Source organism: Chlamydotis macqueenii, chromosome 3 (genome assembly GCF_036417535.1).
Source record: "Chlamydotis macqueenii isolate bChlMac1 chromosome 3, bChlMac1.mat, whole genome shotgun sequence".
Taxonomy (NCBI): domain Eukaryota; kingdom Metazoa; phylum Chordata; class Aves; order Otidiformes; family Otididae; genus Chlamydotis; species Chlamydotis macqueenii.
This window is the reverse complement of record NC_141558.1, coordinates 72,178,585-72,204,631: the sequence shown is the minus strand read 5'-3', so window position 1 is coordinate 72,204,631 and position 26,047 is coordinate 72,178,585. Positions and strand designations below refer to the sequence as shown.

Sequence of the window (26,047 nt, the reverse complement as noted above, 5' to 3'; positions counted from 1 at the left end):
TTTAAGAGATTGAACATTCTTTTCAGTTTCTACCTCAGTCATGAAGATGTAAACTAACAGAGGAATCATCAGCGTCATACAGTTGCAGGACAAGCATATCTGAGCTTAAATAATATCCATTGCTATTTCACAACCCCAGTGACGTTTATACAGAGTACACAAGACTATTACCCTCTTCCTTTTCTTGGAGCATATCTTTCCCCACAACCTAGTGGAATCTTACAAGCTCTGCAGGTTCCAATGAAGGATACTATTGTGCCAATCAACCACAGTGCTCAGGGTGTGATAGGATGTTTTAAGTAGCATCAGACATAAGAAAATATTACAATAAATTTAAAACAAAATTTAAAAAGAGACGACAACCATGTGCCCAGCTATCACACAGAGCCACTATTATCCTCTGCCATCAACACTGTGGATGCAAAATGTATTATTTTTCTCCTCCCTCAAGGGAAAATATTGGTATTGACATGGTCTTAGCTTACTTGCATAACATGAGGACAGAGAAGAAATTTCTAACAGAATAGTAATATCAAAAAGCTTTGCTCTAAAGGTAGATTCAAATTATCTTGAAAAAGCATTCAAATTAGAGTAATTCAAAATCTTTTAGAACCAAGCCCAAAGACCACTCTGCAGGTCTTTAAAGAGACTACCAATAAATGGGCTTTTTAAATTAATAATGAAAAGCAAATAAGAGTACTTATTTTAGGTTGATAAAAAGCAAAATTTCCTAAACTTTGTGTTAACAAACAAAATCAGATTCTCTATCCAGTCAAATACTTGTACAGCAGAATTCAGATAAAACAACTTCCTGCCCATTTAGACCCGTGGTTCCTTAGGCATGAGTATCTCTTAAAAAAAATAATTAAATGGTAGTTTAACAACAAAACCCAAATCAAAATAAACACCACCACCCTCCTCAAAAAAAAAAAAAAAAAAAAAAAAAAAGATATAGCAACTTATATCTGGTCCAATAGACCGCTGAATGAGGCAAGCTAATCTTCTACAGTGGTACCCACTTTTGGCAAAAGTGAAATGAGTAAGAATAAGGGATTATTTAGCCTCCAAACACACCAGTCCCCTTCTCAGTGGGAAGCATGATGACAGATGAACTCATGAGAACTACATGCTACATGGCCTGGACACACGCATATAAGGAATAGAGTGTGCAGAGGCACAGGGTGTGTGCTCAGAGAACACCTTTTCAATAAAAGGTTTTCCTACTCTCAGCTATTATTTTGCTTTACTAACTGCGTTCAAAATTATTTTAGAAGTAAGAGTAATGTCAACACTACACATAGTTATTAGTCGAAAAGAAAGAAAGAAAAAAAATTACCTCCGTGGTTTTCCCATTAACCGTCTGATTTTCCCCCACTCTACTCTTGTCAATTTTCTGGTTTTCAAATTTGGAAAAGATTCTTTCAGGCAAATACAGAAGTCGTTATCTCCTTCAAATAGCGGTCTGTCAAAACATAATTGGTTTTCTGTTAACTACACTTAGTAAACTTTTGTTACGAGATTCCAAAAAAAAAAAAAATCCATCATAAGAAATACATTAAACCCCAAAGGTATAAATTAGTCATATAAACAAGACACTCCTATCCAATGGACAAATTTAACCTCCAATAAATTCAACTGAAAACAAAGACAGAAAGTTTCCAGGAGTATTGGTCTATGTGAGCCTTACTATCAGTGATGTTTAAAAACATTCCTCTCTCTTGTTACTACAAGGAATACGTATTCATCCTGCTTTGTAATTTATATAAAGGCACCAAATGAAACTTCAGCAAAGCCAATGCAGTGTCATGAGGACACTGCAACACACTAAAGGAAACCATAAAGATATGGTGAGGTATTGAGAAAAAAAAGGAAGGGACAATGTGTTACTGAGAAAGACAGGACCTTTTTCATAAATTCGTCCAATTATAAACCAGATTCTCAACAGAGGGTTGCAAAACACAGGAAATTGAGCCAACTTCTCATTCTCTACAGCTATACAGGTGAGACTTTTATTATACCATACCATGGCTCCATGATGAAGCAGAAGATCAGTATTACAGAAGTGACATTTCAGAAAACCTACCTACACAACTTATTAATTTCTCTTTGATGCTGTGATCTGTCTGTATCTCTATGTTTTATGACTGCCTTTTACTTTACCACATCTTTCTTGGGCTGAAGAGACACGGGAGCAGCAATGGGTAAGCCCATCTAATAGCAGGTTAATCATTAAAGACTATGTGCAACTGAAACAGATCTCACCTGGTGAGAACAAAAGAATAACTGCATCCTAGATAAAGCCACTTTTCTCCACTCTCTGCAGGGCGCTGGGGTTTAGAAGGGAATATCCCCAAGCACAGAACAAAGAGGATCTTGGAAGCAACACTGCTTTCAAATGACTGCATGGGGTGGCAGGAGAGAGGGAAGGTGCACAGAGATAAGGAGCAAGAATGGAAGAGAATATTTTTGCAGTAGAAGGATCTGCAGCTGTGGCATGAAGTGAAAAGGAAACCATGAAGGACAATCAATGAGGCTCAGGGAACACGACAAGAAAGTGTACAAAATTGTTTTATTTTATCCAGATTTACTGTTGCTAACGTAAAATATCTGTGTAAAGAAGAACTGTTTGGGGATTTTTTTGGAGAAAAAGAATCTGTATTTGATTCTTTTTCACTATCAGTTGTCCCTAAGCAGGCAAACTGTAAACCCACAACATCCACAATATTGGAAGCTCTGGGAAATGGTGTAAGCAAGCTACAGCTGCCTCTGGTTCTAAGGGCCTATCATCACCATAGTAGTAGTAAGGAGCTCTTTAGAAGTCCCTGTGTGTTAGAATTCAATGGGATTTTATGGAAAACAGTCCTCTGCAGTAGCATAGAGAGAATTCAGCTGAAACAGCTTCAATAACCTAATAACGGCAGATGATAGTTGTAGAGATTAAAATATTTCAAAAACTTATAGTAGACATGGCATTTAAATTGATTTTTTCAATTTCAGATGAGAAAATTCAATTAAAATATTTTGAGACTTGTACAGTGAGCCATATTTTGTCAGTTGACAGTTGGCTCTATGCTTTTAACTTTTTTAAGTTTCTCATTAAGTCTAGATCATCACTCAAAAAACCATACATCAAAGTTTTTCTTCCAAAGATATGTCGTTTCTTAGTGAACTATGTTATAATATCTTAACATGACTCATATCTTACTAGCATTACAAGCATACATTGATAACTATCAAAGAGGTTTTCAGAATTACCTGCTAAACTGAAATTCTAGTCTACTGACGGACTTAAAAGTTCCACAGGCAATTATTTGAGAATAAACTAAAAGTTCTTGGACTGTTATAAAAATCATAATTATAAATGTAACATATTAAAGTTACTACCACTACTAAGTAGGATTTGGGTTCTTTGTAGTTTTTTTGGGGGTTTTTTTTGTGTTTTTTTTTTCTTCAAATAAGGAAGGCGAAAAAGCATGTAAATACTACTTCTTTCAAAGAAATTACATCTTACAGATGATGAATTTAAAACTAACAAAAATGGACATGTAATTTTTCTGCTTGTGATGAACATATTCTAAAATGTTTTTCTGTTGCTATGACTGCCTTCTCAGTTAAGGAAAACAGGCACAGCAATCATGATTAAAATAGAACGGAAAAACAGTAATTACTTTGTTATGAATAAATTCTGGAAAAGAATGGTTGTTAACTCTGAAGACATTCTTTAGAATATTAAATACTAGTGTTTCATATGTTAGTCCATCAGTGCAGATTTTTAAGACTCAATTCATCATAATGATTTTTAGATTTTAGAATATTTAGTTTTTCATGACTAAATTAAAATGGTTCTTTTAAACAATTCACACCACTTTGCTAGTGAGGTTAAGAGAACAAGTGCCAAAGACTCCATGGCACAAATTGCAGAAACAATCTAGAAGACAGATTAGGAGATCCAAGAAGGACGCTGATATCTAGACAACAGCTGAATAGTCATAACTTGGAGCTCTGTTAGTCATCACAATAAAAACAGGATAATGGGGAAGAAACATCCAAAAATCAACATTTACACCTTTCAGGGAAACAGCACCTTATGAAGAAGCAGTCTCCTTCCCATCCTCTATGTGTAACACTGATCCAAGAGTTCAAAAAAGTCTAAGAGTTCTGATAATTTCATGCTTAAGATGCTGAAAACATTATTAATAATATATTTTATCTGGTAGAGGTAGAAGTGATAAAAAGAAAGTTATTTCCATGAAGGAAGACTTTCCATAAAAGACTACCCAAGGAACTACCACAAGTAGGTTGCTCATTATAAAAAAAAAAAACAACAACAACAACAAAAAAAACCCAAAAAAAATCACAAAAAAACCCCACCAAAACCAACCCAAAATAATAACAAAACAAAAAATCAATAACTAATAATTTAAGAGTGAACTTTGGAGTATCTAACCAATATATGGAAATTTGCAGCTCAATTTCATAAAATGACTTGTTCCTATACTAATAGGAGATAATTGTATAAAATATACATACTTATCTATATTTGAATAGAACCATTCATATATGCACCACTTATGAGCTTTGGGAAGTTTGAGCAGGTTACGAAGCCGTAAACCAATCTTCTGTGATGCTTTCTTGTCTGGCGTTGGCATTGTTGTATTAAACTTCTATGTAGTAAAATAAAGTAAACAGTTAAACATAGTCTAACATTTTCAATATTCAAATAATTAAACTAGATTTTCTTGATAAAGTTTTGCACATTAATAATTGTTACATTTTAATCGCACATGCTGTTTCATGACAATTTTTTTTGTTGCAGATCTGTAATAATCCTTACTGCGTTACATCAGCAATGCAATCAAACATAACAGATGGCAAACTTTAGCAGGATCAATGCAACAAATTAGCTCTATATAAAACTCTTCTAACAGAAACATTTTCCAACACTGAAACTACATTATTGGTAACAATAGCATGGCACTGAAGTACACACAGACTTCAAAAGTCTGAGGCACCACTAAACATCGTCCCAAGTAAGCATATGCAATGTTGCGGCTCAGATGGCAGCAACACCACCTGTCTCATTTGCACTACTGCTTCTACTCTTGCTAATTCTTAAACTGAGGATGAAGCTAAACCAGGAACGTAATACAGCCAAACCTTTGAGCAGAGAGTCTGCGTTTTAGAAAACTGCAAGAGTAACTAGCATGGACATAGGCAATCAAGTTTTAATTCCATCTGAGAGCTATTTTATAAACTGCAGAAAAGACATTGTCTTAGATCGCATGTATAATACATAGAACTGCGTTTAAACAAGACTAGAAAAATAATTCCGTAATTTTGTTCCAAGGATGGCTGTCTTAACTGACAGAAAGAAAAATTTATTTGCAAAAAATAACAGCTTTTTGAGAACATTAGTTTAACTGGGTCCTATGCCACAATCAGTTGTTATCCTTCCCCAAATGCTCAAAAGTATTTTGACCTTTAGTAGCAGCAATAATAGGATAAAGCATAAGGTAGGCACCTTCCTGGCTCCTGCTATGCTTAACCACTACCTTCTAGTCACAGGTCCCCTTTCTTCCACTGGAACTCCAGGAAACAAAGCCTAGCAGGCCAGCAAGATCTGTGAGCTACAGCAGCTGCAGTGCCTCACAAATGTTTCTCTAGCCAACACAGGACCTCCTGAACTAGACATTTAAGTACAAAGCAATTGGGCTTAGAACATTACCCAGGCCCTTCTACTGTTAAGAAATCATGGTAATGAATGGAGAGAAATGTCATGATCCTCATCTCTGACAAAATGGTGCCAGAAAAATGACAACTGCTAAGTTTTTCCCATTTGACATTGCACAGTACAGTTCAGAAGGCAAATAAGACTGGTATTCAAATAGTACTTTTTCAGTGTGGTGAATGCAGACTCATAAGGTGATGGTATAGAGAAGCGATCTGGATGACAAAGGTACTGGAGAGCCAATTCTTTGAGAATTGACAGAACAGGTTGTTCTGTCTAACACAGCAAATAAAGACTAAGAAATTACAGCTGCTCTTTCCTGCTATATCAAGGAGTAGACAGTCAAGTGGAGTAGAAAAACAAGCTATTTGAATTAGAGGACATTATCATTACAGGATCAAGAAGGTCTAGACAGCCATGAATACATTTAGGCTACAAGTCTAGAGCAAGTTCCTAACTGCTGGAATACATTAAGTTCTATAGAAGCCTTCTAAATGATGTAGTCAGTACAAGAAACCTAGTCAGATTAAACTGAAGCTGAATAAATTTAAGCAGACTACAGTATATGATTGTTTGTGGAAGCAAGATGGGCAATTAGTCTGGAATGGTTTCTAGCTCTGTATGCTTATGTCCAGGATCAAAAAGAACAGGTACGCCCGTAAATAAACTGAGGAACCCAGCTTTGAATTGTAGCTTACTCTTAGCAACAGCTTTCCTCACAAGAATATTCATAAATTGATAATGCAACTTGAATAGCAAATGTATTCTAATTTTCAACTAACACAGATAGGCTTGTTGTCCTTTTTGGCAAAAATATCTGCATACACGTAGGTACCTGTGGAACCATCGCAACCTTCTGATTTCTTTTGGGCAACCTTGTGTTTATTTGTCTGTCATCTTCTTCACAGAAGAGTCGACTCCGTTTTGAATTTCTGAAGGGCTGCATGTATCAAAATTAAGAATGAATTACAAGAAAAAAAAATTATCTGATTTCTCTGTTCATGCACAGAATTCACAGTGAGAGAAACAGAATGCCTTTTCTCTTGCCACCTATTGGTTTTCGAGCACGTGGTACACAAATAGTGCCTCCTAGCAGTTAGGGATCTAAGGGCTGAGAGAAGAACGAATTTAGATTCCAGGCCTTCCAATGCTAACTATAACCCATTACTATACTGCTGGCCCAGTTCCACGGAAGTATTTAGAACCTAACTCCCACTTGTTTCCAGAGGAGTTAGGTGTCTAAACACTTGTGTATCTAAGCTTAAAATAGTCCTTGCTTTGGTTTTAAGCACATCTGTTAAACAGTTTGTTCTGAATTTTGGGCCACAAAAAAAAGTTCATTCAAACAGCATATTTGTTTTGGTATGTTCTCAGTAAAAACATTAGCTGGATATGATTTTTTTTCCAAGGATTTATTACGAGTCTAATAAAGTGTTGTGTGTTTGTTTTTTTAACTCACTGAACGTGCTTACACTGCAAAATGCTAAGAAATTGAAGTCTGAAGAAATTAAATCTTGATTAACTTATGTGACAATATCAGAAGAGAGAAGAATTTAGAATTTATGCTAACTAAAATTTACTTGCTAAGATGTTACAGCTCAAAGAGAATTAGAAGGCTGATTGAAAACAAGAAACAATATTGCAAGTATGTACCATGAAAAAAATAGTTCCACTTAGTTATTCCTCAATATTTTACTCTATGACAAAAAAAACTTGTGCTCTCAGAAAGAGATAAAATGGACAAAAGAGTAACCTACGACTGTTGTTAGTTGCTGAGAGCAAGCAGCTTTTCTTTCTGAGAAGACTTTGTGGCCCAGCACAGGAGCCAGCCACAACTGAAATGTGTCTCCTTTAAAGAACCCCAAGACGGCACTCTGTGGCTTTCCTTGGACTTTAAACTATTTACAAAGGTGATGAGCAAAGGCAGAACACACGCAGATTTCACTTCTTTCTGTACTGATGGTGAAAGTGGTACAAATTGATATGGGTATGAAATCTGTAACACGCAATGTGAAGAATACTGATGACAGAGATAAGCCCTTAATAGGAAGCAGAAACAAAATAAATCAACAAAGTGGAATAAAACTTCACTAAAAAGCATTTACACTTAAGCAAGACATTTAATAAGCTTGCTACTGATTAAAGTATCTGTTTGAAAAGAGATATTCTCTATTAAATTAACTAGCAGCAGCAAAAAAAATCTGTCTGTCCCATGCCATGAGAACAACTGGAGCTTTCCCAGGGAAATATGCCTTTCCTACTCCAAATTACATATATATTTTGTAAATATAACTACACAAGTGTTTTTAAGTAACAGTAGCACCTTGTATGTGCTAGACACCTAAGCACATTCAGCACACAGAAGAAAACATCCATTCCTTGTAGATGTTACAAAGCAGAAGAGAGACACACACTGAACAGAGGAACCATATGTTGGGCAAGGTAACCAAATGGTGCCCACATCATATTAACATAGTAATTAGTTTATCATATTAATTTTTATGGACGTTGTTTTTCTCTCTTCACCTAGATACATCAAGTTCTTCTCTTCACCTCTTCCCATTCACTAAACCTTAAAAACAATTTTAAATTTAAATTACAATGTCTTTATATGCTTTTATAACAGCTCTGCTGTCCCTGACAAACCATCACCCTAAAAAAGAAAGGTCAGAACTATTCTAACTTTTTAGCAAGAAAACAAATCCACAATCCAGTTCCAACAATAAAAAACCTCTTACATCACAGAACTCCAGGACTTTTTAATCACAGCATTCCGCCCACAGGATGAAGAGCCAGGTTCCTATTGAATATTTGCAACTATATTTTAGTCTTGACATTTGAGATGCTTTTTCCAGAACATTTTTGTCCCAAATGTCTGTATAGTTCTTGATTTTCTGACACTATACCAGATGAAAAGCATGTGCCAACACAGGAACACAAATGCTAAAGCAATCTAGACAAAAGAGTTCCTTCAACCTTATGCTAAGGCTACAATCCAGATCAAGACAACTGTTTTAAAACCATCAACAGAAGCTGCCGAATTCTATTCCAAGGAACATCCAAAATGTTAAGAGTGTTTTATCAGTCTGGATTGCTGGTGCCTCACCCAAGAATAAAATAACAAGCATCACAAACAGGTACCATCCACATTAGCTAAATAGGTCAGGGATTTTTGGGAAGATTTTCAACCAACAGTACAACATATCTGCAAAACTGCCAGTGTTCAGGGAAGTCAAACTAGTACAGAAAACTACATCACATCTCAGCAACACAGGACACTGCTAACATATCAGACTTTCCTCTGATCTTTCTCCCAGCTTTCTACAGCATATTGAGCTACAATCAACGTTTTACTCCTTATTTTTAATATCTACAGCCAGCATACCAAAAGTTCGACAAAGTTTTTTACAAATACTATGGCTAGTGACTTCGGATCTTTAGCACATGTGATCTAGCACACGTGTTACCAGTGAGGCTTGTTTCTGTGAGAAGATAGGCATTCCCCGGGGAACAGCTGAAAACTGTGACATGAACTCCTGCAGGAACTAAGGGCCATCACAAAGTTCTGGTCACTGTCTGGAACTGCATTTTATAGACCTTATGTTCTCTAGCATAACCATAGCAACACGTGTGTATATATATCTGTGTCAATCCTACCAAAATAAATACCTTCTCTGTGCTAAGTTTCTCTCTACAGGGAGAAGACCACAGAACAAGCTACATGTGACAGCTGTTAGTCACATTGTTTAATGCACTACTGGATGCTGTCCAGATATTTTGATTATGTACAGAGCAGGCAAGTGCAATAATTTTCAAACATAATGTTTCCCTTACAATAAACAAACAGTTCACAAAAAAAAAATGATTTGAATAAAAACCAGATGATAGTTGCCAAGCTGGTCACAATCACTGCAGAAGGAGGTGGCACCAGAAGAGTATGGGAGAAAGATCTGCCTAGCAATTGAGACGGTATTTCATATACTCTCCAGGGTATAGCAAAAAGAGCACACAGTTATTACAGGTGTAGACGAGCAAGGCACTGGGCGCAATATAGCTGGGAGCAAAACCAAACCAAAACCATATAATTCAGTAAGGTAGAGGAGGTTGAAAATAGTCAAGAAAAGCTCGAATTTGACACAACAGAGAAAGAAATGGAATACTTCAAAAAGAGAAAGGGAAATGATCAGTCCAAACACTAGACGCATGCCCTTGGAGGGTACAGGCTCATTACCTTTCACTCCCCCATCCCAAGGTTGTTCTTTAATGTAAGGTCTGCTATGAGGCCTCTCAGAATACTGCATGACATTTCACTGACATTCCTTTATTTTTATTAAAATCTGCACTTCAGAAGGCACAATGATGGAAGTGCATTATGACATTTTCCCCTCCTTTTCTTTATACATCAGTTCTCAGTCATAATTAGAAGTGAGATTTCAAGAGATAAAACAAATAGTTGATCAGAAATGGCAATTCCTAAGTTCAGGGTGGTAGATACAGTAGAAACATTTCACACAGCACTTGCTTTACAAAGAGAAAACCATTAAGAGCTATCTTGAACAAGGTCAGTAATTTAATTTGTTTGATTTTTTGATCCACTACATGGTATTTTACCAATCCTGAAGTTGTCTTTTTATTGCTTCTTACCATTTCCCCTGCAGAACTAGCATTCTTGCTTTTCCAGATGGGTGTTTTCTGCAGAGAATTATACTTTTCATTCCACGAACTGGATAAACTTCCCTCTGTTGTGAAAAAATCATGTCATTAATATACACATGCATAAATGTATGTTATAACATAATTACTATCCAAAAGCTAGTATAACATCATCAACTATTAACATTTTTGTTACTTGCAACATCTTCTTTGGATTCAACTACAAATGGATTTTAGATTTCAGTATTTTTATTAAATTGTTCTGAACACTAATTTAAAAAAATTCAAAGATATTTTCAGTACAATGAGAAACATGAACAAAACATTTTTTACTCCTAACAACATTTAGATTTCTGAAACCTCTTTTGCTGGAATCAGCTACTTCCACTGCCGTGCTGACAGACATCTAGACAACCGTACTGTGGCTGCAACTGAAACTAGGAGAATCATAGGATCTTTAAGGTTGGAAAAGACCTCCAGAAGGTAAAGCTCTACAAGATCTGGCCACCTTCTGGTTCTAAAAAATGTTTAAGTGGATGCACACCAACAAGTAAATAAAATTTTATTGAAATAAATCTATTTTAGTTACAACATACTCAACAGACCATGTCTTATTCTTTCTGTAATAGAAGCCTTGTAATAAAGAAACTTTTATTGTTGATTATGAGTATTCAAAATTTGTATGAATGTTTATGAAGACAATTTCAAAGAAAAAGATACAAGCAATATATTTTTTATTTAACCCATAAGTTGCTGCCAGAAAACACAATGAGATTGTGACATTCCTTCCTAACAAATTTTGTCACATCTATAGGTCTTGCTAAGAACCCTTCTCCTATCTCAGACTCAAGAGAGGAAAGATTACCTCAATCTTCTCATCAAACTTGACACCTAGGCAATACTTAGGAAGAAAAAACACATTTCAGGAATTTCACCCAGAAGAGCAGTGTCTAAATATACCACAACATATGTAGCTTCAACCATCCAAGACTATGAGTCTGTAGAACTAACAAATACCCACATTAAAATCAATCATTTTTCAACAAAAAACCTTCCCTCAGTGTTATTTTCTTGAACTTTTTGAAATCAGAAACTAAGTACACCTGAAAGATTGGGTACAAGTAAATAACACATTAATTTCTTACCTTTCAAGCTCACAAGTGCTTTTGCTGAAGAACCTGCAATGTATCAAAAAGTCCATATAAATCATAAGGTATTTCAAACCATACAATCTATGCAGAGTCTACTCATTCTTAATTAATTCTTAGGCAGAAAGTGGAATTTAATACTAAAACTTTCACTGCTGAATGAGTAAATCCAGTGTGTACTCCACGGCACTAAGTATAGCAAGTATAGCATTATATGTTTATTACCCAATAAATCTTGAAAGTATGTTCATTTCTTTTTTTCCTTTAGTTTCACATCTACAAAACAGCTTCTGATACTACGTACTTTTCTTTAACACAGCAAGTTCTGAACAAGCTTTATGTCCAAACTACATACTTCCATGCGTCTGCTTGTTTGATGCAGTTGCAAATATATTATACAACTGATAAGAAAACTGTAATGAACATTTTTTTTTAATTATTTCTACCAACTGAAAATTCTTCAATGTCAAAAATTTTCATTAAAGCAGTAGTTCACGCTCTCTGAGCTTGGCTCACAAGTAGGGAGATGGACAGTTAGTTGCCCCCTGGTGGAACCTCCTTATGTCAGATAGATTCAGATATTATAAATGGAGACGGGATCCTTAGTTGGCTTGAACTGTTCAAACTGTGTAATGCGTCCATCAAAATTTCCCTGCTCCCCTTCCACTGCATCTATACGACTTCTGCAGTGCTTTGGGGCCAGGAAGGACAAAACTGAGCCTGATCACCATTTTCACGCTCTGGAATTTTCAAATGTCTCTCTAAGAATGAGCTGTTTAAAGCAACTACATTAGCAGAGGCGAAAGATATTTCTATACAACAATGCTTCTACAGATTAATGTTTTTCTCTCAAATCAACTTTATCCTTCCAGTTATGTTCCACTATTGCAAACACTACTTCTTGCATCGTATCCTCTTCTCCTCCTCACTTTCCCCGCTCCCTCCTTCAGCTTCCCTTTGGAACTCCAGCTCCAAGAACATTTCTGACTCCAAAGGTCTGTAAATTCCTTTTCTTATGGCTGTCCTGTATCTAAGAGGATACATTCCAGGGAATATCAGAGCCAAAAAAAAAAAAAGAATTATTGTCCCTCTCCAGAGGAACAGAGCATTTTGGTTTGGGGTGGACTGTTGAAGAGAATACAGGTGCAGCAATGGCAAAAACCCCGCTACATTCTTTACTTTTTCATCATAATATTTTGTTTGCTGCCATCTAATTATGCCATGTGTTAAAAAAACGTTCAGTAAGTTGACTCACTGTTGTTTTAGAGGGCCTCTACCCTAGTACCTCCCAAGCTGCTCAAATCTACAACAGCTAACACATGAGATTACAAATAAAAAATGAAGGTGACAAACCTGGGCTGTACTGTTGCCCTTCTTGCATGTTTATTTTCTGACATATCACCTCTGTCAGGTTGGAGGCCTAACAGTGACTGGTACAGGAACATGCTTATATGATGACCTGATTCACATTGGATTCAGCTCTTGTAACAAAGCTCTACAATAAACGTATCACAGGATCAAAGCCTTTTTTTTTTTTTTTAATTTCATACTGATAATCAGATACTGTAAACTGTGCTTGCATAAATACATAGGTACCCTGCTATCAACCAAGAATGCAGTCCTGAACAGTAACAGCAAGAACAGTGAAGAACTAGTGTCCCATCCAAATTAACATGAGGGATGGTGGGAAACATGTGCAGCGATTAACAGAATGATAGAATAGTTAGGGTTGGAAGGGACCTTTAAAGGCCATCCAGTCCAACCACCCTGGCAAGGAGCAGGGACATCTCCAAGCAGATCAGGTTGCTCAGAGCCCCGTCCAACATGGCCTTGAATGTTTCCAGGGATGGGGCAACAACCACCTCTCTGGGCAACCTGTGCCAGTGTTCCACCCCCCTCAGTGTAAAATTTTTTTTTCCTTATATCAAGTCTGAATCTGCTTCCTTCTATTTTAAAACCATTGCCCCTCATCCTATCACAACAGGCCCTGCTAAAGAGTTCCTCCCCATCTTTCCTATAAGCCCCCTTTAGGTACTGGAAGGCGACTACAAGGTCTCCCTGGAGCCTCCTCTTCTCCAGGCTGAACAGCCCCAACTCTCTCAGCCTGTCCTCACAGGAGAGGTGCTCCAGCCCTCTGATCATCTTTGTGACTCTCCTCTGGACTCGCTTCAACAGGTTTACATCCTTCTTATGTTGGCAGCTCCAGAGCTGGATGCAGTACTCCAGGTGGGGTCTCACAGTGGAGTAGAGGGGCAGAATCACCTCCCTCGACCTGCTGGCCACGCTTCTTTTGATGCGGCCAACTTTCTGGGCTGCAAGCGCACATGGCCAGCTCATGTTGAGCTTCTTGTCCACCAGCACTCCCAAGTCCTTCTCCTCAGGGCTGCTCTCAATCCATTCTCCACTCAGCCCCATGTGCAGGACCTTGTACTTGGCCTTGTTGAACTTCATGAGTTCATGCAGTTTAATAACACGGGGAAAGTACATGTTATTGGCGATGGAGAGGCAGAAGCACGGTCATTAGGATTGTCAAATGGAGGATATGCCGGCTTTTCAGAATGGATCACTATCACATCTCAGGCACTTCATCTGCAAGACTGAACAGTAATTTTCCTCTTTTTCTGACCATCTTGCTCATATGAACCAAGTTCAATCCATTCACTCAAGGGTGAGTACATCAACAATGGAAACAAAATAAGAGGCAAGCAAGAGGCAGCAAAGCTTTATATGGGAGGTGATGTCAATCTCACAGCTGAAGTGCCTGAGATCCTTTGCTAACCATCAAGCTCAGATGTTTCACCTGTGACACTGATGATGTGTCAGCAGAGCAGGGCACTAGATGACTGGCATCAGAAACATGAGCTAGAGAAGTGATGGACAGCAGAATGTTACTGTGCTACCTGATAGCTTTATAGGACTACCACTCCAAAACAGCATTAGTTGCCAGTGACTTTTCCACATGGGATAGTTAAACTTCAACAGATGCATGCTAGAATAAGGCTGCTCATTTGTTTTCACTTAACCTGCAGCTAAAGTAACATAACCAGGAAAGGGCATCTTCACTTAGGAATACAAGTGTGCAAATAAGAAATTCCTGATCTAGGCAAGTTCAAAGTTAAACTAAGCTATTTTAATGTAACAAGTTGCAGAAAAATATTAACACCAAAACTTCTGTAGCTTAAAGCCTTAGAATACATGTAGGGTATTAAAATGACAATGAAGATGTCTGTATGCTTAATTTTATCTTAAAGACAACAATGTGATGCATGGGTTTTCTTGTAAAGTTCTTTTATATTCACTTTAAGGGCTACCTGCAACATCACCAGACTTCAAGGAATATGGTACCACTCCCTACTTTTTCCATTTATTTTGGCAGTATTGTACGTACTACCAGGGCCACAAAACCAGAAACTAGGACGAACTTCTAGGCAGTAATGTGTTACAATAAAAACCAACCAACATTTAATACAGATAAAAACATTTCAGAAGCTATAAAAATTGCAAAGTGATCCAGGATAGATTAAGTTTATTAAAACTATCCAAAATTTTAGTTAAAGTAATTATTAGATGTATAATGTACCAGCCTCATATTAAATGCCAGTAATTTTGTACACTCCTGTTCCGAATAACAAATATATAATCATCAGCAGTCTTTTTAACTAGCATTTTAATTATAAACATAGAGATTAAAGTAGGATATACATACACACTTGAATGTAAATACCTATTATGACAATGACACAGATTTCATTTCTACAAACATCAAACACTTAAAAAACAAATAGGTGGGAAGGAAGAAATAAGGCCTATGCATCATTTAGGGTATTATAAACAAAACCCCCTTCCAGCTCCTCCAGGTTCAGAGGATCAAGGAGATGACTTTCTTAATGCTGAGAGTAAAAAAAACCCTCAACCTAGGGAAGCAGTACAGCCAGCTCACCGTAGCAGTAGCTCAGGAATTAGAAGGCCTGCTTTCAGAAGCCTACACTGGCATACTATTCCAGTGAAAACTGTACGATTAACTTAGCCTTGCCTTAGTATCCCATTGAGTATTGCTTTGCATACCTTGTTAGTAAATTAATTACTTGAACACAGTGTTCACACTTGACTAAGTTTGAAAAATCAGGAAAGGATTCAGAACAGAGCTAGGAGAAAGATTTGAAGATCTAAAAACATGCCTTATTGCGAGAAAGTCAAGACACTCCAATCCTGTTCTTCCCAAAGAAGGTCAAGATCTGCACTGATCACAAGTATCTACAAAGGAAGATAATTCAGACAGTAAACAGCTCTGCAGCCTTCTTTTACAAGGAAAGGCATAATTAGATCTATCTGTCAGAAAATGACATTGGATAAGTTCAAGTTAGCAATAAACACAAAGTTTAACAGATTTTATATAACTATACTAAGAAAAGGCATGTCGGGTTCCCTATCACTAAAAATCTTTAAACCAAGTTTACATCTACTTTTAAAAAGAGACAGCCATAGCTAAAAAAGGAGGCATGGAATCGATACACATCCAAATACCCTAGCACACTTAATGAAGAATGTAAGATGGTAATAATGGCCTTTTCTGGCCCTAAAAAAAAAAAAAAAAAATTAAAAAAAAAATGTGCACCACAGTTGTGCAGTAAAAAAAAAAAAAACAACCTCTGTTCTAGCTTATGAGGCATTTAATAGTATGATAACAGGAAGCTCATTAGTAACTAAGAGTCAGGAATAAGTGTATTTATGCATTTTATAACACTTGCAATAAGTAATTTTCAGGAAGTCAATGTAAAATTGAATTTAAAAAAACCAAACAAACAACATTAAAATAACCCTAAGTCTACCAAGTGTAGCATGGTAAGGACCCTGATGTTTTCATGCTAGGCTAGCTAGAGACCCGATGGGTTTCAGCGGCTGCTAGAGCGAGTCCGGCAGATGGACAGCTCCCCGAGTCCTGAACCCGTGGAGCCAGGAATTATTCCTCTAGGCCCAACCTCCTTCTCCGAGCACAAGGGAGCATGTAAGGAGGATGATCATGAAAAGAATCTAAAAAACATCCTCTAAGTGCTCTGCAAGAAGTATGAACAGAGTGCAAAAGGAACCCTGATGGTTTGCCCTGCGAAAAGTATTTCTGACATGGAGATAAGCTTTGAGGCATGGGAAAACAAACACAAAAGCTTTTCTGCTTTTTAAAAATTAAAGTCAGGTTTAAGTTTAAAAACAAGCATTGATTCCCTCCTCCCATTTGAAAATACTATAACTGACCAAGCAACCCGATCTAGTCAAAGATGTCCCTGGCTCCTGGCAGGAGGGTTGGACTAGATGACCTTTGAAGGTCCCTTCCAACCCAAACCATTCTATGATTCTAAAAGAGGTGGAGTATGACTGCAATTCAATATGGGCAGTTGTGGATGCCCTAATGTATATTTTTCAGTACTAACAAGAAGCAAAGCAGTTTAAATACAGCTTCTCAACAGCTTATCTTAAAATTTAAAACAGAAACACAGACAAGCACATTGCATTTGTGAAAGTGTTTTCAGATTTTTTTTTGTAATGAATTTATAATAGCTGATTACAATTTTGAAAAATAAGGGACATTTCATAACTACTGATTTTACTAACATGTGGGCACAAAGGGGCATATCTAAATCAATACAGAATATTCTAGGATCCAAATAAGCAATGACATAATGTAAAGCCTTTCCTCTCCAGATCATTACACTATTTTGTCTAAATTCTGCACAGGTGTGCAGATATTTTAACATTGGTTGCATGACTACCTAAAAAAATCTATGCAATTAAACTACATCACCGGCACTAAAAATGCTGTGACAGAGGAAACTCATGGAGAAGGGAAAAACGCGAGCCTTTATTACAGATTGGGTCATGAACCCTCCGAGAGATCATTCATCTACACCAGCAAGGCACAAGTTGTTTCAGCAGAGGAAGCATCTCAAACAATTGGCCACTAAAAGGATAGCTTATTCAGGGAAGGTCAGAAAGTAAAAAGCACGTATCAGAGGAAAAAGTGACTTTGGGTAGCTTTTAAGCTTCCCCAAAATGTTGGGCTTGTTGAAGAGGTGAATAAATAAATAAATAAGGGAACAATAACTTCTCACTTCAGGCATGAATCACTATTTACGTCATATTATGAACCCACTAAGAAACTGTCATTTGTGTATTTCCAAATCCTAATTTAACTGCTGATGGAAGTCAGTTTTTCAGCCACATGAACCCTTTTACAGGACTTGTGCAGAAGGTAACCACAATACCAAAGCCCTCTTTTTGAAACACTGCATTCTCATGATGGACAATACTCTGATACCATGGTAACATAAAATTGTAAAGTTATGTAGCACAAATAAACCCAAAATTATTAGTTGTGGGTACTACTTAGCAGCCACTAAACTAATCTTGAGCCTTCTCCCAAATGCTGTAATCTCATGCAGTTCTGCTGATTTTTTTTTTTGCCTCAGAGCACAGCAGTGCTAGGTTCATGACCCCTTGGGACTGGAAAACAAAGTATCAAGAGGTGTGCCACATCCCTCCTCCAGTCATTCAGGAAAGTGTCAAGGTAGAGCAACTAGCTATGCAGGGGCAGGGCACCTGTGAACCACAGCATAAGGTTGTGCTGGAGGTAAAGACAACAATTTCTGCATAAAGTGCCACCATTATGCTGCAGCCTCCGTCCATAGGATAAAAGGCCACGCAGAAAGATCCTTGTCCCCCTTCCCTTCCTCTGCTTGTCCTGAAACACTGGCCCCTGGAAACAGCACCAGCAAAGTCTACCAGTATATGATATTTGGCAATATACTAGTTTTCAGTACTTGTACTGTAAAAGGTTAACACTTTGAAACCTATCACTACTACAGTCTGGCTTCTTTCTCTGTTTCGCCTGCTACTTGTTGATGTTTGTCTACATACAACACAGAAACACGGCACTCAGCCGTAGCTCAGTGGTTTACTCGTGGCGGCAGCCCCGTGCCGATGATCATTTAATTAGCTAAGCATGCTTTCACTTCTATCAAAAATGGCATCTCACTCTCACTTTTACAGAGCTGATTCCAGGCATCCTGCTCATTCAGACTCGCTTGTACAAAAGAACGCACTAAGACGCACCATTGCCTGTGCTGTTGCCTGCAGAGCTCTGCCTCTAGGAGGACTAGGACAGTCTTCTAGTCACATTTGCATGTGTTGTCTGTTTTAGCAAAGTCTCACCTCAGCTTTACTGTGTGTACTTCATAACAGAGTAATTCACAAATAAGACTGCTATGACTAGTAGCAAGAGTCAGGGCAGCATTATGTATGCTCCAATACAATCAACTGGTTTCCTTTGCTGAGACAGACAGCCATAGCTATCTGGCTTGCAGCAGTAAAACTGCTCACTACTTACCTCCACTGCAAAATTACCAGGAGACAAGGGGAGAGGGGGTGGAAAATGCATTGACTAAAATTAGTCACTCATTGGGCACCAACCCAACAATCTGCAGAAACCATTTTGTCTCCCAAATACAAATCAAATTATTAGTATTGGAAATACTTCTGCAATTGGGACCTTTTAATATCCTGGAACTTTTCAGATAGAGGATTTGCCATGGAATTGTTCTTTCTTCACAGAACTTTGCTCCACCCCAGGTTACTATATCCCTCTCCCTTGGCAGCACTAGTAAGAAAAGGCCTCAGCTACAAGAAATGCATGTAAACTTACACACTGCCATTTTTTTTTATTTTTTAGGTTGTCAGTGTGAACGCTCTTAGCCACTTCAAAAGGACAGAATGTCAGCTTCAGAGAAGAATGGAACAGTAGTAACTCTGGCAGATAAAATAAGCACATATTGTGAGAGACATTAAATTTATCTCCCTTCTGGGTCAAGGAGTATTCACTGCCCAATTGCACTGTAGAACTTGCCCGACTGTGGGACAAATTCCACTTAATCAGATTTCCAATTTGAAAGTGAAACTGCATGGTTTTTATCACACTGCAAAATTTCAGCTTTTCTGTCACTAAGTAAGCCGTGTTTACTTATAATTCTTTTTACGTGAAAATTTGGTTATGGTCTACTACTTTACTGTAAAATATGCTGGAAAAATTTCACAGGGATTATACATAAGTCTGAAAGTCTGGTAGTCATGAACTATTCTAACTTTTTTAGGAACTTGCTTTTATACCTCTACGGAAGATTCCAAGAACAATTTTGCAATGCTTACTGTTATTATCCCTTATAAATTATGTTGCAGACTGAAACCTGCATGAAGTCAAGGTTAAAACAGTCAGGACTAAGTTTATACCTTCATTTTAAGTATAGGACTGGAAGTGAAAGAACTATCTATGTGTAGTGATAGTTACAGTGTAATTTGAAAACATCCAGTTCACCGAAATTGGAAAGAATAAGAATGAAAGCACAAGGCAAACCCTCTTTGAAACTTTCATGTTTCTAGCAGTTCACCAACACCAGAGGAAAAAATGAAGATCCCTCTCTATTTGATAAAAAAAAAACAAAACACCCCCTACCTGCACCAAACTTAATTAAATACAAACCTTAGGGGCAAAGTCAGCACAGCAGAAGCCTATTACCTCCACAAATACACGCAGTGTGTGTCTGCTTCACCTGCCGAGCAGATACTGTAACAATGACACTGCTGGCAAGTGTCAGCATTATAGCACAATCCTGAGTGAAACTAAGTCACGCACACTACTCTAGTGTCTGTTACAGGTGAAGCAACAGACCTGTCAAAACTTCCTGATTGCCACTGCAGGCAATATAAAGGTGGCAAAGAGATGAAAAAATTATTTTTCATAGTTTATGTTACCTTCTTGAAACATGATGCCTTCCCTGGAAGATGGGTAAGGCAAAAGCAGGAACAGTAACTTAAACGCTGTCCATTCTAGTGAAGAGGGAAAGTAGATCCAATAAAATGCTGCTAATTATTAATTACATTTGTCTCAGTTGGTCCATGACTTATATTAATCAGATTCTAATATGGTACAGTGTACAGGACTGAGCTGTACCAAATTAAGAGTGTCAGTTCTATCCTTAATTTAAAATGATCCTTTATAAATTCATCTGGTTAAAACAATGACACTGGCCATGTAGGGATATTAACCACTTTTTCTCCCGACAGTTGTTGGAATTACAACAAAAAATCACACACTGTAACCAGAAGCAAGATTTCAACTTTGAATCATTTCTCTCTGAGAATCTTCTTACACAGAACAGTTGGTATGTTCATGGCGATGCGCAAAACAGTGTCGCCAAAAATATAAGCCTACCTTGGTTTACGTACATTTACTGAAATGACTTAAATGCCCCAGTTTTAGCCTGGGACCTATTTATGGTTTCATCTAAAGTTTTACAATGCTTTATGTAAGCCCAGTTCTGCTAGAGCTCTACACAGAACAACAACAGATAGTAAGTGACAGACTCTGAAAGGAATTTAAAGCTTCTTGGATGTCCCAAAAGTAATTATTTTTTTTTTGTAAAGTAACAGTCAGAATAACTTTGAAAAAGAAATGGTTATTAATCTATATATTTTCCTAAATCACTGAATAATTTAGTAATTGCTCAGACTAATTTTCTACAAGGACTTAAAACCACTAAGCTGAAGCCATTATCAAAATTCCACTATGTTGTAACTATTGTCAATGTAATCTACAAGGCTACAGGGTAAAGCCATTGAGGAGAAAGCCCATTCCCCAGTAAATGCCCTCTGCGTTCTAATCAAGTGAATGATAACGGATTCCACATGCAGATCAATACAACTAAATCTCCACAGAAAAATAAAATTATTTTTCTCCTCAGAAGAGTAGAGCTCATAGTATCTACAGAGAGCAGAGGGGCATTTCTCTACCAAGTCTTACCCTACCCCATAGAGCAGTTCCAACAAGATATATTTCTCTCCAGAGAACTCTTGTGAATTTACAGATGCGTATTCACACATTACCTTTTCCTTACTGAAATAACTCTCTAAACAACCACAGCGAAATTGTAGAACCAAGTTATACACAAGTAGCATCTGCAAGTGTCCATATGCGTAACTTACGTCTGTATACAGTTGTGCAAATACGTTCTATCTAAGCAATGCCTTCACACTAGGTCAATTATTTCCACCTCATTCATTATTCCCACCTTGTGCACCATCTCTGAGACAAAAGCCGTCTCAGCCTTAAAAATTTCCTCACACAAAATCCACCCTTTCCTCTGTCATCCTCTGGATCTCCTTTACTTAGGTGCTGTCTTCAATGGTAAGTGCCAGAACTTAAAATACAGCAATTATGAGAGCACATGATAAATATCAGTTGTTAATTTCATGCTGTTCTCTGTCCTGTGGTTTCCTCAGACTGAGGATCACTACTGCTGCTTAGTGTATCACTAGAAGCAAAAGAGTAATACTGTACAGGAAAGAGTACAGAAAGGGCTAAAATCATTATTATTTTTTTCAATTATACCCTCCAGTTCAGCCACTGCTGTTTATCAAGGAATCCTTGCTATTTTCTTCCAGCAAGCAGCTTAGGTGTCTTGTGGCACATGGTCACAATTAATGTGGAATCCACAGCACACAGAAACTGTCCCACCAGTTACGTACAATGCTGCCAAAGAGCACAAAGAAAGCACATAGGAACACGACCGATTTATTCTTTAGGTGCTCCTATCACCCTTCAAGTTTTTCGTTCTGGTACACCAGCACCTTCAATTATTCACTTGTAAAACTTGGTCTTCCTAAATTTTGTTGCATTCTTTGTATACGCACCTGCATCAAGGTAGCATGTAGACGCATTCTACATTAAATAACGTCCTCATCTATAACATTCAATTACCTTGTGCATGAATCCACATATACAGCAACATGTCTATCCTTCTCATCTATACCTATGTTTTTAGCTAATCCTCATATGCATTGCAAACAACATTCACACAAACCCTACATAGACCTATAGGTCTGTATGTATGCAGGCATATGTTTTCACACTCTCTTCCTATACAGCTAGCCTTCAGCTACTGCCAACACAATGCAGGGTCTTTGAGCTCTTCCCTCTGCATTTGTCAGTGCCCCCTAGATGCAGTGTGCATGCCCTAGCCCCCCCAGCCCGTCAGAGGTGCTCACACTGTGCACAGCTCATGCTATGGATACACAGGCCCTCCTTCCCCCCTAGGAGGGCAGAACGGACAGCAGCCCTAGGCTGCTCGCCCCTTCCCCGAGGCAGGACGCTCCCTCCCCGCACTGCCCTCGCCCCCACAGGCAGGGCAGGCTGTCAGGTCTGCCCTGCACGCTCACTCACTCACGTCCTCCCCTCCCTTCCCTTCGCCGCCCGCCTCCCGCCCCGCACGCCACCCGCCCGGCAGGTGACGCCCGGCCAGCCCCGCCGCTTCACCCGGGCGGGGCGGGGGGCCCCAGCCCCAACACCTCGAGAGCAACGGGGGTCGCACCCTCGGGAGGAAGCTCCTCGCCCGCCGCTCACCCCGCACTACTGGCTGAGCCAGGGCCTCACCCGGGAGGGGCAGCGGCGGCGGGGCGAGGGGTGGCGGGGGAGCCGGGCCGGCCCGGTTGCCAGGGAGGAGGCTCGGGCTCCGGCCCCGCGCGGCGCCCACAACGAGAAGGAGGGAGGCTGCCCGGCGGCGGAGCGCGGCACGGGTGCCCCGCCGGGGCGAGGAGAGGAAGCGGGGGCGGGGGGGCGGCGGTGCCGGGCGGGCGGTGGGGGCACGGGTCGCTACTCACTCTCGTCAGGCAGCTGATCGAGCTCCGCCATCTTGAACGAGCCGCGCCGCTTTTTCAAAGGCTGCCTGGCGCGGTGCATTCTGGGGGAGGAGACGGGGCCTTGCGCGAGGCGGTGCCCGCCGCGCGGGGACGGCGCCGGGCGGGCGCGTGCGCCGTTGAGGGGGGCGCCCGCCGCCCCGAGGAGCCGGCGGCGGAGGGGAAGGGGCGGCGGGGGGCCGAGCGCCGCTCCGCTTGCATGCGGCGGGGAGGGAGACAGCGACCGTGACAGAAACCGCGCACTCCTCCCCCGCACCTCCGCGGGCCGCCTGGAGCCTGAGGGGGAACGGCCGACGGCCAGGTCGGGGGTGGCAGACTCACTTGGTCCAAAGTGGCCGCGCCAGTCTCATTTCTCTAATCGTGCCCCCTGTTCTGTCCCTCTTCCTTCATTAAACGACAATTCTTCGCTAAACTGCACTTATTTCCTCATCTCTTGCTTTTCACTGTTAGCTGTCCCCTGCCTGACAAGAATGAGTGCAAAGGTGAGCCTTCAGGAGGAATAAGAAATAAAAATAGAAGCCCCAGCATGGCCAGTCCTGGCCCTGTAGCCATGCCCTGTGGCCCTCCTCCTGAAGAGCCCGCCGAAACGCTCCCCCAGGCCAAGGCCTGAAGGTCAAGGTCTCACCTGTTCCCACCCAGTGCCAGGGAGAGAGCCAACAAAGTCACTGATGGCGGCCTAACAAACGCCTTGTCTTAGTCAGCCCTCTAACGCAGTCCCCAGCCATCACGGCTGCAAGCTTTCTGCACGCAGCAGAGGTGGCTTGCTCACCTGCTTCCCCACGGTCTCTCGACCACAGTGAATTTTAAAGCTGCTGCATCAAGAAATCTAAGCACGAAGATACTGTAAACCACAAGCACCTTCAGTGCTTATAGACCACTCTTTACATGTCTTGAGCAGTACCTACTAATACTTAACCAATCAAAATTCCTTTTTTTTTTTTTAAAAATATGACAATGCAAATTGAAGTCCAAAATAAATTAACAGTATATCTTAGTCAAGGCTAAGTCAGTGTTACATCTTGAAAAACATATTCCCAATAGCACCATGCTGTATTGCAAAATGGATGCTATGCCTGTTTGTTTGTTTGTTTGTATCGCTTTAAAAACATCTAGGTGAAACCAAGAATTCTGCAAAACACAGAAATGTGTATCTTGGGACACAGAATACAGTTTTTAATTTATGTTCTTAATTTGCTAATGAACTCAGATGACTAGGCACTCCAGCAGGTTGAGCTGGGCAGGATATAGGTCATGTTATTAAACAATTGGAGAGAAAAAAAAAAAGAAAATCAATGCTGCCCTTGTGGTTAAGAGGAAAAAAGCGAGTTTCTAAGAGAAGAAAAACTAAGTAAAATCCTTTAGAAATCCCCCCAGGGCTTTCTATGTACATTGTAGTAGAGCTTAAAAAAAAAAAAAAAAAAAAAAAAAAGCCAGAGAAAGCCTAGCATGCATTTCCACTCCCTTTTTTTTTTAGGTCATTTTGAAAGGCTGTTAAAACAGCCTTCCTTCCCCTTAGCCCCCAAAGAGCCCGAGACACTTCAGTGAGAGTTTTCCATACAGCACAGTACAAACCAAAGCAACATAGGCATAACACTAAACAAACTAGTAACAAAACTCAAGGAAATAGCAGTCTGTGCTATTTCAAAGGCAAAATTACACAACACTAGACCCTGTACAATTTTCCCCTCTAATAAAACACCTCCACCACCCAAAAGGCCTGACATAGACCAGACCTTCCAGGCTCGGGTAAACAATAATGTGTTAACAACACTAACGCTTTCTCTGTATTTCAGCAAAGCTCCCCTTGTTCCAAGGGCTGTATGTTAATGCTCAACTAAGAGTGGTGACACTGAGATTTCCACAGCTGACAGAAGACACTGATCACCAGGGAGATTTTTTTACTGCTGTGCTTTGTAAACCTTGTCATCAGGTCTCACCATGCTAAAAGCAGCAGTTGCCCAGCACCACCCTGATGCTAGAGCTTTCACCAAGGCAAGGGATTTTCAGAGGAGAGAAGAAAAGTTTTTTACAACACAACCACATTTTGCAACAGTCCTCAGAGCCTGAATTTCTAGAAGGGAAAGGAAAGAGGAAAAAGGAAACAAGAAAACCCAGCGCCTTTCAGGAAAAAGGAAACAAAAAACCCCAATGCCTTTCAGGACTTCTTTGTACATGGTGACAAAACTAGAAAACAGATGAAAAAAGCTAATAGAGATTTCCCCCCTGCCTCCAGTACCTCCTGCTGATCATCTTAAAAATTACCAGGTCAGAAGGTGGCTCTCAGCTCCCAGCAGCACGATGCTGAGTATTCCTCTATTTCATTCCAACAGCTGCATTTGGAAAATAGAGAAGCTATTACCATTCACTGCGCTGGAAGGGTAATGATCAACACTCTGTTGATACCCGCTATAAAAAACCTTTTATATCTCAGCTTTCATGAATGCTACAGTATCTCTACATTCTGGTTTTTCATTTCTCCCGTGCATGCTATTTCCAAGTCACACAAACATGCCCCTGTTTGACAAAGCCGTAGCCAGTGCCATTAGACAGTATGCAGACAAACACACTACGTTTTCAGTGCATCCTTCTACCATGCTGTCAAATTTATGGTTTACACTTGGGCGACGTGGAAATGACGCTACTATTCTGACAGACAGGCACGGTGAGTGAGAACATCTGTGCTCAGAGCTAACACCCTGCCATTAGGTACTGCTGACTCACCTGCCTTGCACAGACAGAGGGAGGTCTTTAAACTGGCTTCACTCATGCCGTTCGCTTTCCC

The 26,047-nt window shown here is 39.5% G+C and overlaps 1 protein-coding gene across 4 annotated transcripts in view; it reads right to left on the bottom strand.

Moving 5' to 3' along the window:
* LIN9 (lin-9 DREAM MuvB core complex component) overlaps positions 1-23,308 on the bottom strand; it is a 40,223-nt gene extending 16,915 nt beyond the window's left edge. Inside the window, exons 1-7 of one of the 4 annotated variants that reach the window (XM_086745493.1) lie at positions 23,230-23,271; positions 15,708-15,783; positions 11,527-11,559; positions 10,373-10,467; positions 6,564-6,668; positions 4,531-4,664; positions 1,337-1,462 (exon numbers count right to left, since the gene is read on the bottom strand). In XM_086745493.1, the coding sequence (XP_086601619.1) occupies positions 1,337-1,462; positions 4,531-4,664; positions 6,564-6,668; positions 10,373-10,375 (368 nt within the window). In that variant the 5' untranslated portion in view covers positions 10,376-10,467; positions 11,527-11,559; positions 15,708-15,783; positions 23,230-23,271. Of the gene's footprint in view, positions 1-1,336; positions 1,463-4,530; positions 4,665-6,510; positions 6,540-6,563; positions 6,669-10,372; positions 10,468-11,526; positions 11,560-15,707; positions 15,784-23,229 lie in introns of those variants that run through there. The other 3 variants (XM_086745491.1, XM_086745492.1, XM_086745494.1) reach the window with 3 other exon arrangements.
* Between the last annotated feature and the right edge of the window lie 2,739 nt (positions 23,309-26,047).